Source organism: Aplysia californica, unplaced genomic scaffold, assembly GCF_000002075.1.
Source record: "Aplysia californica isolate F4 #8 unplaced genomic scaffold, AplCal3.0 scaffold00455, whole genome shotgun sequence".
Taxonomy (NCBI): Eukaryota; Metazoa; Mollusca; class Gastropoda; order Aplysiida; family Aplysiidae; genus Aplysia; species Aplysia californica.
The window spans coordinates 411588-427801 of NW_004797725.1; the positions used below are offsets into that span (position 1 = coordinate 411588).

Below are 16214 nucleotides of genomic sequence, written 5' to 3' on the forward strand. Positions count from 1 at the left end.
TTAATTCATTTTGATTGTACAACTGCCATCATATTTGTTGTTTACAATAAAAACAACAAGCAGCATTTTACTTCATAAGCATTTCTGTTCTGTAGGGCAGGTTCTGAAGAAGGGACTAATCCTACAATCTTATAACATCTGGAAAAAGAGAAGACTTCAGATCTTGAGGCCCTCGATACATAACTTAAATTTTAACTAATATGTTATTTAATTCACATTAAATTTTTATTATGTTCAAAACATGGGAAATACAAAAATCAACAAGCACACAAAAGCTGAAAAAAAAAGTGCAGATCATAAATCCACTTTAATTAATAAATGTAGTAAATGAAAGCAAAATCTTGGGATTTATATCTGCTATACAAAGATGGTAATTAAAAAGGTTACTGAACTCAGAGTTCAAAATCCACACCCAGTCCAGAATATAATTTTGCTATCACAATATATATTTGCAGCGAAACAAAAACTACATGCACATCTTAAGAACGAATGCCCATTTTGGTATTCAAAGGAATGTCAAATGAAACAAAAAGTACACTAAATATATCAAGGTGTGTGAGTTTCACAGTTTTGAAATAATGGCCATGAATAATAAATGTAAAAAATTCACAGCTTCACTAACTTACTGAAACTTACGAGCTCTGCAATATGGGTGTCTGCCACTCTTCAATTTTCTGTTCCCACGACGGGTAGCTACGTAGAGTGTAGGCACATAATATAGATGCTCCTGTACCATCTGTGTCAAACATTCTTGCATAGCGCCTGACAAAACAGAAGCAAGGGTCAAAAAAAGGCAAAAAAATATGCACAGCAAATTACAACCCATTTTCAAAAGGTTATTTAGATGACTTCTGTGGAATAAAAAACTCACAACTTTTTTCCAAGCAACAATGTCTAAAGTAAACTTGAACTAGATAACACTTACTTTACTTACTTTTACTTTTCCGATCCAGAGATAACACACTCACCAAACCTTTTTCTTCAATCAAAAAGCAAATACAAAATGGATTGACATGGTCACTATTACAGTCTGACAGAAATATTTATAAAGAAGCAACCTTACCTGGTGTACATATTTTCTCTTGAAGCAAACTGCACCTTTGGCATGTCCCAACTTAGGGAAAATTCACAATGCCCCTTGGCTCCTCTTGAAACATTTGTCATTGCACAAACAGCGCTTGCTAATTCTTGTCCTTTGCTGGTTGGAGGAGACGGATCTGAAAGAAAATGTTCGTCAGATTTGTTGTTATACAGTTAGAAAACAGCAACACTAAAGAGAAGAACTTGTCAACATTCAGTTGCAGGATAATCTTAAACATAAAACATAGAAATATGTCATACCCTTCAGTTAAAAGCATTTCTTTTCAGTAGAGAAGCGACTACTTGCTAGCATTTTGTTTCAGTTGTACACAGAGCAGATCTCAGACCATGAGGTGCACAAGATATTCATGACAGAAGTGTGGTAACTAACATTGGCAATCAAAATTGCATGCCTATTATCTTCAAAATATGGGAAACAAAAAAACCCCATAAAACATGACAAAGTTTTAAAAAGTGCAGATCATTTACAAACAAAAAACCCCCCTTTACCCTATCCAAAGATTTTAAAAGACCCTCCTGAATAAAGAAAAAATCCAATATTGATGTTATTCATTATGCAAAAGTTACCTTCCCCCCTAATAATTGTAACTCTAGTCAATAACTTTTCATAGTGAGAAAACATAACTTTCCTTTTCAACATGGCAGCCACATTAAAATGACTTACCAAATTCATAAAAATTGTCGGTGTCAACTTGGGTGTACTTCCCTTTATTCTGAAAACAACTACTGCTAAAACATTATAAACAATCCACCCTTTTGATAACTTCGCTGACAGACTGACAGTCTAAAGGCAGTTACATTTTCAATACAATGAATGAACAAAATAAACCAAGTTATACCTAGAAAAAACAATAAATATGCTGTACCTGAACTCAACTCAGTGTCCAAGTGGCCTTTATTCTGTAGAGAGTTCCATACTTCACTGCCACTACCTCTGGGATTGAATTCTGTTTTCACAGTCACATCCACTGCATCCTGTAGTGAATGAATAAACAACATGAGATTTCCATTGTTTACGGATGTTAAGGGAAAACTAAATCACGATGGTCTTGTACAAAAAGTACTGAAACAGCTCAACTAATCAACTATTTATAAACAGTAAACATCCGTGGGATGAGTCGAGAATTATCATTTCACAGTCAAAAGAGCCACATAAGTTAGTTCCCAGGCAGCTTAGCACAATTGAGATGCAAATTATATCTTCTTTGGACTAAAAGACATTTAACGTATAACACTGTAATGAAAGTCACAGCAATATATCAATCCAATTAAGTGGCCCATTTTAATTTAATAACAATATACCAGAAAGAAAACGGCAAAAGCAGATGGAACAACGCATAACTCATTCAAACATAAATAGATAAACTGAAGAAGTAATTCAGCTTGCACATCTAAAACTGAGCTTTAAACATCTTCCCACACCATTATAAGAGGTTTTTTTTCTGGCTTTATGTTAATAAAATGCTACACCAAAATAGGGTTGTTTTTACTAGCTTTATTTTTTAAAAATACAACTGCTTGCATCTAGTAGACTGACAAGACAAAAATCCAAGGGTTACAAAAGTAAACAATCTTATAATCTATTTCCAAACCACCAACAATTATAATAAGACACAAGGAAAAATTTCACAGACCACAAAAAAATCCTATCAAAACTTACGGTGGCCTTTGCAGAGATTCCATAAGAACATTTCATGCCCTTGAATTCTTGATGTATCATGACACCTTTGGCTTCATGGTCTCCATCACAAGCAGTAGAGAAGGCCTGAGACCACACACCACCAGCTTTGTCCTGCTTTGTGCCTTCTCCGTTTTTGAAAGTGAATGTCAAACTGACCTCAATGTCCTCTGTACTCTCATTGGATATTTCCCATACAAAAGCAGCAGCAGGTAAGCTTGTCTCCTGTAACAGTTCAGGTCAGCTCCAAGTAACCATTTCAAACTTGGCAACAAGCAAAGCTAATTATTAAAGTAAAAGAAAGCACATCTTTAAAGAGTCATATGATATTCTCATACTAATCTTATTTTAATAAAAATAATAATAGAGAAAATGATTTCTGATTAAATCTTTAGTATGACTACCAAAAAAACAAAAAAGAAAAATTAAGAAAAACAGTCCATGGCAAACTCTCAGTCAAAGTATCAAAGTGGAAAGACTTTAGAAGTCCCACATTCTCTCGATAAAACAAAACACTATTTTAAATGGTGTATTCTACATCAATGATGGTCTCAAAATTAAATACTTATTTGACTTACAGGAGCATAATAAACAAGTTATCACCACTCATTTTAAAAAAGAAAGATTTAAAACAAAGTGGAGAAACCAACAAAAACAAAATAAATTTTAACTTACCAAGTAATCGTGCGGGAGGACCGGCGAAATTTGTTTACAGACAAGCGTGACTTTGTGTTCTGGTATGTGATAAATGCTCCAGGCACGAGGGTATAGTGCATGGTACAATCCATTCTCAGGGGGAAATGAGAAATCCCAGCTTCTAAGGGCCTTTTTTTTCTTTCTTGGAGCACACGACAGAACTTTTTGATAAACTGTTTGTCCTTGTTTTCTTATGTTGACAATGAACTGAGGATCATGAAAAGATTAACTATAAAACACCAAAACTTGTGAACCTCAAGGTAATAGAAGCAAAAAATCTGAAGCAACAGAAATAAGCATTTGAATCAAAATGTTACTGTGTTCAGTCGAATTATGTTGTTTAAACAGATATCCTATACTATACAATAATTTTAACAGCGCATGGTTCCCGATCAAGTGATGATAACTGAAAAGGGCTGAAAGGTAGGATATTTTGCAGGACCATACAATATACACAATTGTATTATTTAATACTAATATATCTATGAGGTAATCCCGAAAAAATTCCATGCTAGCCCCCACCCCCTCTTCTCTTTAGTTTAATACCCAAGGCGCAGTTCACATTAATCGCTAAAAACAGCCGAATACATCAATTTTCTTTTTTATCTCCACTTTCTCACTTCAGATTCTTCACTAAAGCAAGAAAACAAGTTTCAAAAATTTTAAACTACCCAACTCCTATACTCTTCCACTACATCACAAGCCAGGGTTTTTTGGTGAAAATAAAAATGTGAACCATTGGGACAATATGTTCGTGTCGCAATAAATCCAAGTACATTAAAACAGTAAGTGTAAGCTTCAACAAGGGGACAGGTTCTACTTTTGCTTCTGTTACTTCTGGTATGGAACAATAACTGCATGCAAATATATACAGCCAGTACATGACGTGTTTCAAACTTACCTGATCAGCTTCTACAACATGATAATTATAGAGACCTGGAACCATTTGGAATCTGCAGAACTCTCCTCTGTATCCTCTACCAATGGTTCCACTTCCTATACCTCCTAAAGGACATCCTGGAAAGCCATACAAAATAACTTGATAAGCATGTATCTACATACAATATACAATCATTCACATATATGTGCATGAGTTCTAAGACATATCATATTCACATATCATCTCCTCATTCACCATTGCCATATCATATGTCAAAATATGACGTTTTCAAGAGAAAAAACAGCTGTTGTAATTTGGGCAGTACACTATCTAAATACAAAATGTTAAATTCATCTTAATCCAAAACTATTTGAAGAAGAGGAATCAGACAAGGGCCAATTGATGTGCCTCATCAAACTCTAGAACATACTTGATTTGAATTTTTTAAATACTTTGACACACTATAATGTTAAATGACGGTGATAATATATTCAGTAACTCAAAAAAAAAAAAAGGAACTGAACTGAAAGTAGTTGGTAAGGGAGATCAAGGGGGTAAATGTATATGCCACCATTGAACAGAGACATGTAAATCTAGACTAATTATTTCATTTGCTTGAATGCCTTGTGTTTCCAGAAGTATTTTCACAAATTTAAGTTGTTGTTCTTACGAGAAATCTTGCCAGAGGATGAAAGAACAATTCGCAAGAAAATCTGCATGGACTGCAAACTTAAGGGAAAGAAACAAGGTTTTTTGTTGTTGTCTTTTTACTTCTATCTGCACAGAAACAACTGGTGATCAGAACTAGGTCAATGAGTAGAAAAAAAGGAATGGAAAGTAAATATGAGCTCAAAAAGATAGCCAAGGACAAAATCATATTAAATTACGGAGAGGCTACTCGCCCGATGCCGGGTGGCTAGCTCCAGGCTACTCGCCCGATCTAGGAGCTACTCGCCCGATCTAGGAGCTACTCGCCCGATCTAGGATTTCTGCGCATGTTCCGGGCAATTTCGGTCGATTAGCCCCGCCTGGCCTGCGGCTTCTGGCCCTGGTGGATTTCTGCGCATGCTCCTTTAAAATTCGCATGATCAATCGCGCAAGATTCAGTCACTCACTCGGTCACTCCTTGTCCTTCAAGTCAACAGTTGGATCGGTCAGCATGGCAGCTGAATTATATGTGGGAAAGACTTTCCAAAGTTTTAGAGACCTGAGTGAAACAATTTCAAAATATTGCCACTTTTCACATGAACCATTTGTACTCGCATATTGCAGAAAAATCGGTGCAGAAAACTCCAAACTATGTGAAGAAATGAGATCAAATTCGGTTGACTATCCTGACACTAGTCACCCTACATCGGGCGAGTACCCTGATGCTAGTCACCCAACATCAGGCGAGTAGCACCAGCCATTAAATTAACACACTTCATTTATTTTTCACACATATAATTACTATGTCACGAAAAATTTCCCATATCATAATGGTAACTAATAGCTATTCTTTTTTAGAGCCTCAAACTTAAAACACATGTAGTTCAACTGCCAGAACATTGAAATTTGTCAACACTCCCTTGCGCTTGTTATTAAACATCAAAGAAAGAAAAATAACTGTATTCAAATTTTCTTTATTATACTCACCCTTCCTATCTTATCACTAGTAGGTCTCTAATCAAATATTGGGGTGACATGGAATGACACCTACTAAGGAAAACAATAAAACAGCAGTGTTTGTTGGCATATAACTTAACGAAAGTCACAGACATTTATGAGTTTCAAAACTAAAAGATGACAACATTACAAACCGTAAATGGGTTTATGCTTCATTTGATTTAGATGGTCAATGAATGGCCTCCTTCCCTGGCGTTTTTTCTGTATCCAAAATTTTGCATATCTGGTGACAGAAAAAAAATCCTCAACAACAACACAACTGAGAATTTAAAAAAAACCATGAATGTCAAAAATTATTTCTGTCAAGCTACAACAACTTTAATACAAAGTTAAATTGATATGTAATCTTTTATTGCAAGTCAGGACGTGAATGACCATATTTACAGGGAACTGATCAGGATATGTAACACTTAAATAAGTGGGCCACACAGGAATGCTGATAAACCACTCACTCTGTACAAAGTAAGAACCTGAAATATAAATTTGAATAGGCTACAAAAGAACCTGTATTGGACAAAATGTAATCAGTGTTTTCCCAGTCAGTATGAAGTAGAAAAAACTTCGAACGATGGAAAGTAAATAGATAAACTGACAAGCTCAGTAAAATACAGAGCAAAATGAAACTATTTTTCTAAAATTAACATGTGAAAAAAATATATGGATCATCAGTTGCAGTAGAAATAGTGCTGAAAAAACATGTAGGAGAACAAAATTTAAGTTAGAATATTTAGTTCACTTGCAGAATTCAAATAACAAGTGAGCCCATCATCAAATAAAGAGAATTGGAGATGATGTGATATATTTTGCAACAAGCAGGGTAAAACTTTTTTTCGAGAAATAAATAATAAAAGACTGACAATCTACACCACAAGTCCACAGTCTTTCAAAATATTTCAAATTCTATTTCGTACGGTACAAAATTTCTGTTTCTCACCTGAGTCCAAGACCTACATATTGTGGAATCTGCCCCAGCCTGGGTTTGGAGAATGGAACACATTTCACACTGCATTCATAAGTGAATGGCACTCGCCATCCAAAGTCTGGCAGACCAGCAATATGTTTCCGTGGTGTTGTGGGGCTTTCATCTGGCCCAACACATTGCATGCTGCCTGGGGAACAACTGAGAAGAATGGCCTTATGAAACAATTATATCCAGAATTCCACATCATATAATAACATGGTGGGATGCAGAAAATATTTTAAAAGAGCTCTTAAACCATTCACAAAATTGACTTTTAAAATAAAAGGATGACGGATTTTTTAAACTTAAGAAGTTCAGAATGAGAAAACATTCACCACCGCAGCAGACATCCATGAGCATAGCAACCTGTAGTGAAAGCCAGTACTTCTCATGCTAATCTGTGGCAAAATGAAGTAAATGAACTGCCTCATATAAAAAGTAGAAATCAGGCAATCTGATGCTGAATATCAACCAGCAAACAAAGAAAAACAGAGAATCACTTAAAGGTTCCGTGGAGCTCAAAACCAAATAAATCTGGAGGGGACAAATAAAATTGCAAAAGTGACAGTCCTACAAGTATGTTTCCCGGTGGCCTACCCCTGCCTCGTGCTCCTTGTGGGTCCAACTGCAGTGACTGTCTTGTGATGTTTCCGGTGGACTTTCTTGAGGTGTGTCCCATCCATCGCCACTTTCTTAGTCCTATTTCTACTTCTATATCCTTTTGTCCTGTCCTTTCCCACAGCTCTTTATTTCTTATTCTATCCTGCCACTAAATTCTTACAATACTCCTCATACATCTGTTGATGAAAGTCTAAACTTTATTCAGTATTGTTTTTGTTGTCTTCCAAGTTTCGCAGCCGCAGAGGAGCACAGACATGACGGTGGAGTTAAAGAGTCGAATCTTGGTGCGCAGTGAGATGTTGCTTGCTTTCCAGACTTTTGATCATTGATTGAAAGCTGACCTTGCCTTGGTGGTTCTTGCTTTAACATCTGTCCTGGTTCCACCTTTACCATCGATGACACATTCCAAAGTAGGTAAAGGAGTCCACTTCTTCCAGGGGAGTGTCTTCCACAGTCACAGCAAGGCTTGAAACTTTTCCTAGCTTCACTACTTTTGACTTGCCTGGATGTACATAGGCCAACACTCTTTGATAGTCTGTTCAGTTCCTTGGTCTTTTCTTGCATCTGAGCATGTGTGTGTGAGAGAGCAGTGCAAGGTTATCCGCCAAGTCCAAGTCGTCCAGCTGCTGCCAAGGGATCCACTGTTTTCCATTACGCTTTCCTCTGGTGGCTTCTTTCATGACCCAATCAATTGCCAGTATGACGAAAAAAGATGAGAGCAAGCATCCTTGTCGTACTCCAGTCTGTACCTGGAATGGTTCTGAGAGTTGTCCTTCGAGGAAGACTTGGCAAAAACCCCATTTACCAGCTTATAAATTCCAAAATGTATTTGCTACATAATTAGTCCCTCCAGAATTCAGTTAGATACCAGTTGTAATCGCAACTTCCCATTATTCAATTAAGTAACAGGTCACATCAGACTTATGAAAGAAGGGAACAATTGATGTGAAAGCAAAATCAGAAATTCTGTTAACTGTAGAAAAAACCCAAGAGGAACCTACAATGCTAAGGGTCACCTCAAGGAATAGTACTGAAACTGCTGCAAAGTTTATTGGCTGAGCAAGTCATGTTAAGTTATAAAATTAAATATGCTGTGGGTGAATACAGGTTCAAGCAGACATTTATCGCCAATAACGTTTATTAACCTAAAAACAGACAGTGGTATCCAAAACAAAATCTCCACAAGATTGTCAGTCTCCACTAAGATTTTCTGGCTCCAGCTGCAAGCTAACAGAAGGGCAACACGAAAACCAAGGACCTGTTAGGTGCTTCAACCAACTTAAGGGGCTCCAGTGGTCTAGAGGTTATGGTGTTTGCCTCTCACTCAATACATCCCGGATTCGAAACCTGACAGCGACGGAATATTTTCTTCTCTAAAAATGTCTTTCTTTCACCTCCATTTCTGCTCTCAAATCACATTCTGTCGTCTGCTTTCGTCTTCACTTTCTGCCCTCACCCTCATTTCCCCCCTCATCTAGGCTCCTGACTCTTTTTGCAGCCTTTCTACTGCTGCTACTCCTTGGCTCCTTCTTACTGAGCTGCTGTCTTTCTGCCACATCCCTGATCTTAGGGTTGGTAAGATCTAACACCTAGCCTTCTCAGATAAAGACGAAAAACCTTGGAGGTCCCATGCAAGTTGCACAACATTAAAAATCTATTGGTGGTCCAAGATTATAAAGAGAGTAGGCTTCAGCCATCATCCGGACAAAATTCAAAATTAATTCCCACCAGACTGAAAATATTTATTGTGTTCCTTGCCCTCATGACTTTATAATGCAGTTGCGAGCACTGTAAAACGCTAAACTTACCAAACAAAGCAGCCAATAAAATTGTCATTCAAAATTACATCCCTGCTGATTGCCAGTAGATCTGCTTTCATCAGTGTGCCATTAGCACAGCTCTTAATGGGCATGAAACTTATGACATAATATTCATCATGATATAATCAGAATCCAAAGGATCAACATATTTAATCCCCCCAAACAGATACAACGATATGGCAGTGTCATGTATGTGTGCTTCTAGGCCTCATGTTTTAAAATGAAAATTATCAAACTTTGTAGTTATAATAGAAGTAAAGTTTAACTCTCCCTGAGTGGACGATGAGAGACTTTATAATAATTATTACTCTGCTCCCTGTTCTGGGAAAAAAATTCAGTAAAAACGAGGAAAATAATTCCAAAGGTAAAGACTTAAATTAGCACACTGTTGACTGTTGTTCAGACTGGAGACTGGAGACAATGTGAAGTTGTTGATGCAGATGGCCTGTGTGTGTGTGTGTGTGCATGTGTGTGTATCTGTGTGTGTGTAAGGTGAGAACGGTTGGGGGGGGGGGGGGGGTGGAGGAATTTTTTTTTTACATGAAGGATTTTAGTTTTTGCTGGGTGACTAAATGCAAAATAGGTTACTGCCAAGGTCGAGCTGTCCTGTTTTCTCGCAGTACCTTTTGAAGGCATTTTCAAATGAAGTATAGTCCGAGAACGTTGCCCCAACCACAACTGAAGTATCTGAATATTCAGACATTTTAAAATCTCTAGCTCTAGAAATTGAATTTGATGCAAAAAATGCTTCTTCCCAGTCCTCACAGAGTGGCAGAATGAAAGGATGACGCCTTAATCTCGCAATTAGCCCAAAAATTCTCGAGATTGGAAACCATTAGGAGAAATAGAGTTCAACTTTATTTTCCCGAACGTTCGGAGAAATAGTCACTTCGTATAAGATAGAGTGCTTTTTTCTGTTTGTGATCCTTTTTTCAAGATTATTTTTTTTTAAATAAAAAATTTCAACATCGGATATTCTGATTATGATCCAAATGTACAAATATTATGGAATGTATGTTGGTAAACAACTGCGAATTTTTCAATATTTTCCAGTTCTATAGTTCTATATTCATTTATGGTTATTTTGATGTATCATTTGACTAGATGCAAACATATTTTTTGAGTTTCGGCAAAGATTAATAATTTTTTATTTTCAAATGTTATCCGCATCCAATCAAAATTATGTTGCATAATCGTCTCTTACAAGAACCAAAGTTGAAAAATACACAAATAAACATTACAGATGTATTCGACAAAACCATACTGAACATTTTGGTATAATATGTTGATATTTATTAGAATTTGTGGCCCCAAAGACCTTTGAACTGCGCTTTAGTCATCATATCATTTCGCCCTCCCGAAAAAAATTCTTCCACAAGCCAAAAATAATATGTAGCGAATGAGTTAATCGCATGTGATCTAGATATCTAGATCTATACTACAATCCTAAGCTTACACTTTCACCCCAACTCCAACCACCACTACCCCGAGTCTGACCTTCACCCATGAAGTTATGATAAGGGTCTTACGGGTCTATCATCTGGACTATTGACTATCGATTAGAAGTAGATTAGAAAGCTCAGTTACCTAAAAGTACTCTTGGCTTGGCGGCCAAACAAAACCGGAGATTGCTATGAATTTTGGATTCCTCACTTGAAATTAAGATTTGGCTCAGCTCTTTCTTTACATGTATCTACGTAGACTTCTGTATCTGGACACAGTGTATATTTGCCGGACAGACGATCAGAAATAAACTGAACTTTGGAAGTTCGGAGCTGAGTGATATGACCTAGAAACTAGAAATCAGACTAGAACTATCTCCAGAGATCAATAGAGAACAGGGGGGGGGGGAGGCAGGAGGTTGGGAATCGACTGACACTACTGAAGCTGAAGTCGTAAAATAAAAACATTTACAAAGTTGCTGAATTTTTAGATTCCACAGATATGATCATTATACAATTAGATCGGAATGTATGTAAACAACTGCTAATTTTTCCATATTTTCCAGTTCTATATTCATTTAGGAAGTGATTATTCACACCGGGTGTGCGAATAAGAAATAATTTTATTCACACCGGGTGTGCGCATAAGAATTAATATTATTCACACCGGGTGTGCGAATATAAGAAATAATTCTCTTCGCACAGGGTTGAGCTTACTTTGATTTTGGACCTCGTTTGTCACACCCTTTAAATGTTAAAACAACTGTACACTATATCAGATGGCACACTTGTTTCAGTTTTAGCTCTCTCTCTCTCTCTCTCTCTCCCCCCCTCTCTCTCTCTCTCTCAAGGCGCAAGGTAAACAAAAAACGAAAAAAAAGAGATACTTGAATCATAATCATTGACACAATTTAATACACAACTTGAATTCCAATTTGAGTGGGGGTTTTTTCGTATCGCATTGCACAATTAGAATTAGATCTAGAATCTAGATCTAGAGATCTATCCCTACCAAAGATAGCATAACAAGATTGTTCACTCAACCTGAAAAGTGTTCGCAGAAGTCTGCGCATTGCTATAGATGGCGCTGGAGTCTTTGTTTTGAAGCTCTCTTTCGTTTCTCCAGAAGAAGAATAGGATGATAAGCACAGTCTGTTAATTTCACTTTTATAGTTTTTCACACAAGTCGGGTAGACTGAACTCTGTTCGCAAAGTCCGAACTTTTATGAACAGGGCGCCACCCAATTCTGAGGACAATTTTTTAATAATTGCTCAAAGAGAGGAGTGAATTGATCTTTGTCCCTACGTGATGAGGGGAAAAATGAGGAAATGCCAATCTCTCTCTCTCTCTCTCTCTCATTTTCATCCTTCTTTTGAAACGCCCAGTGCCAATAATATAATTTCATAATATTCACACACCCTGTGTGAATAGAATTTCACATTATTCACACACCCCGTGCGAATAAAATTTCATAGTACTCACACAGTATTCACACACCCTGTGCGAATAAAATTTCATAGTATTCGTTTGTGTGAATACAATTCCATAGTATTCACACACCCTGTGCGGAATAAGTTCTACAGCCATTCATTTATGGTTATTTTGATGCATCATTTGACTAGATTAGGTTTCACAAAAGATTAATTTTTTTTTTTTTCAAATTTGTCCCCATCTAATCACAATTACGTTGCATAATCGCCTCTTAAAGGAACCAAAGTTGAAAAATACACAAATAATCATTACAGATGTATTCGACAAACCATATGGAACATTTCAGTATGTTGATATTTATTTGAATTTGTGGCCCCAAAGACCTTTGAACTGCGCTCTAGTCATCATCTCCTTCCGCCCTCCCGAAAAAAAATTTGTCCGCAAGACGAAAATAATACGTAGCGAATGAGTTAACGTCTAGATCTAGATCTAGATCTAAAGTAATCGTGCAATGACCACGATAAACCTTTTTTTGTCAAATAGGTGCATTTTGTAGCTGTATCTTCACAGAGCACGGAATTTTGAATTTTTGAAATCCATCAATAAACAAAAAAATTACAAATTTTTAAATCAATTAATTTTTTATAGACTTTTATATAATGAAAAAAACCAAAATATGGGACGTTCTTCGGTGAGTTTTGAGACAATATTCATCATAACTCACTAATTTCTCTGAGTATTTAAATGAAACTTGGCAGACCCGTATATTTTCTAGTGCAGAATCTAGTCCTGCTTTCAGATTTCTCATAGCTATCCTACTTTTTGAGTTATGAAGACGTTCATAGGTAAAAATGTGGCTGTTCTTTACAGATTTACAAAGATTATCAGTCATTTCTTCTCCCAAAGTCATGATATTTGAATGAAACTTGGCAACATAAAAGATTCCTCCTTGCTAAGCAATGCTCTGGATCGATTTGTCACAAAAATTTAAGTAGAGAGCTGGATTTATTAGTCTAATAAATCCAGTTCTCTACTAGTAAAAGCATGCACACTTTGTAATAGAAAATAAGATCGTCTCTGTATATAATAATAATAATAATAATAATAAATAGCATTTATACTGCGCATTTCCATTTCCTAAAAGATGCTCAATGCGCATTACAATGAAAAAGACATCACATCTTAAAAATTAATCGACACAAATGTGTACGTAAAACAAAGTATTAAACATATAATATAAATGCATATGTGTAAAATTTTATACCAGAAAAACAGTCTCGCAGTGAGGTTGAAAATGTGTTCACTAAAAATATACAATGCAATATAAATTCACGAACAGTCAAAATACAGTTGAAACGTGAGTAACTAGAAACATTCATTAAAACATTAATTCTATACAGATAGAAAAACATTTCCACTCTATCTCTCTCTCTCTCTGTCTCTCTCTCTCTCTCCCTCTCCCTCTCTTTCTCTCTCCCTCTCTCGCTATCTCTCTCTTTTCTCTCTCTATCTCTCTCTTTTTCTCTCTCTCATTCTCACTCGCTATTTCTTCAGTCTCACAGTCTGGCATACACATGCATATATATCACAGTACATCATTATGACAGGTATGCTTTTGTGAATAACAAATGCTTCAGCTGATTTTTGAAAATGGAAATTGTTGGGGCAGATCTTATTTTATATGGGATTTCGTTCCATACCTGGGGACCAAAGAACAAAAAGGAACGCTCGCCGTATGTTTTGTAGTTTTGTTTTGTAGTTTTAAGAATTAGATTGTCAGAGGCTGATCTAAGGGCTCTAGGTGGATTATATAATTCCAGGAATGTTTTAAGATAAAAAGGTGCACTATCATTTATACATTTAAAACAGAGAACGGCAGTTTTGTATTTAATCCTTTCTTTTATTTTTTATATATCCTTTGTTGGACAGTGTCCTATTGTGTGGTAGATTAAGATGCATTTAGATAATATAGTTTACAAGTCCTGCGAATATTTCGCATGTGTAGGCTACAACTCATACTATAAATGTAACCTAGATATTTACCCCCCGTTCTCTCTCTCTCTCTCTCTCTTTCTCTCTCTCACACACACACACACATACACACACACATGCACGCGCGCGCCCTCACCCACGCATGCGTGAACGATAACAATGAATAAACGGGACTATCTTCCCAGACTGGACTAAATAAGTACCATACTCTTTAAAAACAATCTTAATGCTTCACTTTTCCAAACAGAACAAACAGAGCAAACAGGACGAGTCCAAGTGTGTGCTTTCCCAAGAGGGGGGAATAGGCTTTCATAATGCAAACACAATGTCATACCACTTCTTACATGTTTGCTTTTCTGTTTCTATTCTTCTCTCATGCAATTAAGCAAATAAAAATGACTACCTCTATTGTATTGTGATTAAAATGCAACACAAATGCAAGTTATCAAGGCCTCTGTTTAGTTTTCAAGTATCCTTACCCCCCTTTCCGGTTCACATAAGCGGGGCCTCGTTCGTAGCGCCCGAGGCGACCGAAGGCTGATGACGTCACTCAATGGAAATTTCCCAGCCGCCGGTCGTTCACCCAGCACGCGCAAATGGCAATGCTGCTCTTCCCTTAGTTACTCCCACATTTTTAAATATTACCCAAAATCCGCTAAACACAGAAGCATGAAATTTTAAGGGAATAAAGAAAAATGGTGTACAACGTATCAGTCAGTTTGACAAATCACAGCTCCAAAAAATCTTCAAAGAGCACCACATCAACCACTTTCGCAAACATTTTCGACTGCTTCTTGGATGGGTACAAGGTTGTCAAACTGCATACTACGAGATTGACCTCTTTTCTGATTGGCTGCCAAGTTTCATTCATATCCATTCACGAGAAGCGGCGTGAGAGCGAGTTGAAGACAACAACCTTTGCGTTAGTGCGTCCCACGAAACATCCCCGCGGCGGGGGCCAAAAATCGGCAGAACAAAACGCGCTCAGTGGGCATTGCAGTGCACACAAACCTAAAGCAACCTCCCTTACTTTCGTTGAAGGTAGTGTCTACCTTCTCTAACGTTACAGAACGTATACAAGTTGTCTTGGTTCTCTAATGTTAGTAGAGAACCTAAAAATAGCTCGTTCGCTCTATCTAGCATGGAAACGAGTCGACATTGCTGCTTCCACAGTTCTTACACTTTATTTTCGCAAGCTATTAAGTTTACTTTCGCGAAATTAAAATGCTCGCGAAAGTAAAGCTGTCTACAGTACTGCATCTTGCCTTTACAGCGACGTTAAACCCCTAACAAGCAACCAACACCTTCTATCATTCCATCGAGATGACAACATCCCCCCCCCCCTCTTTTCATAATATGTTGTAGGCCTACACTTTTCATTCAAGGAAGGTGCACTCTGATACCTCCCTAAAAAAAAATTAAAAATTAAAAAAAACTTTGAATAAGTCTCTGAAGATCAGGCCGTCTGTAATTAGTATTTAGAATATAGCTTGCAGTTTACATGCGATTTCGTATTCCCACCTCAAAGCCAAGGTAGACCTATGTGATACAACGTGAGAGACCATAAATGATACCAAATTCACATCTGTGGAAAAACATTGCCGATTTGGTGTGTGATGTGACATCACTGTCATGAAATCAAATCACGTGGGTCAAGGTCAAGTCAGTCATATCAACGCTAGGTCTACGATAGGCCTAGATCTAGAGCATGAAATAACCCAATTCAATGAGTGGACTGGCAGACCTATTTGATGAAGATCTAACGACACAACATAATGTAAACAAATTTGAAAAAAAAAAAGAAAGATTGAAAAGTAGCCTAGCCTTATCCGGAAGTTCAAATAGGGCCCTACATGCTTAAAATATTGTTACTTTTTTTATTCGTTAGAGAACGTAGACACTTCCTTCGTTGAAACAACAGTTACG

At 36.9% G+C, this 16214-nt stretch overlaps 1 protein-coding gene across 1 annotated transcript in view; it reads right to left on the bottom strand.

Moving 5' to 3' along the window:
* Window positions 1-16214, bottom strand: part of LOC101852949 (non-lysosomal glucosylceramidase) — a 31974-nt gene that overhangs the window by 11884 nt on the left and 3876 nt on the right. Inside the window, exons 2-9 of the mRNA XM_005105168.3 lie at window positions 6955-7140; window positions 6155-6243; window positions 4377-4492; window positions 3455-3682; window positions 2762-3004; window positions 1968-2076; window positions 1064-1217; window positions 637-762 (exon numbers count right to left, since the gene is read on the bottom strand). Of these exons, the coding sequence (XP_005105225.1) occupies window positions 637-762; window positions 1064-1217; window positions 1968-2076; window positions 2762-3004; window positions 3455-3682; window positions 4377-4492; window positions 6155-6243; window positions 6955-7124 (1235 nt within the window). The 5' untranslated portion in view covers window positions 7125-7140. The remainder of the gene's footprint in view (window positions 1-636; window positions 763-1063; window positions 1218-1967; window positions 2077-2761; window positions 3005-3454; window positions 3683-4376; window positions 4493-6154; window positions 6244-6954; window positions 7141-16214) is intronic.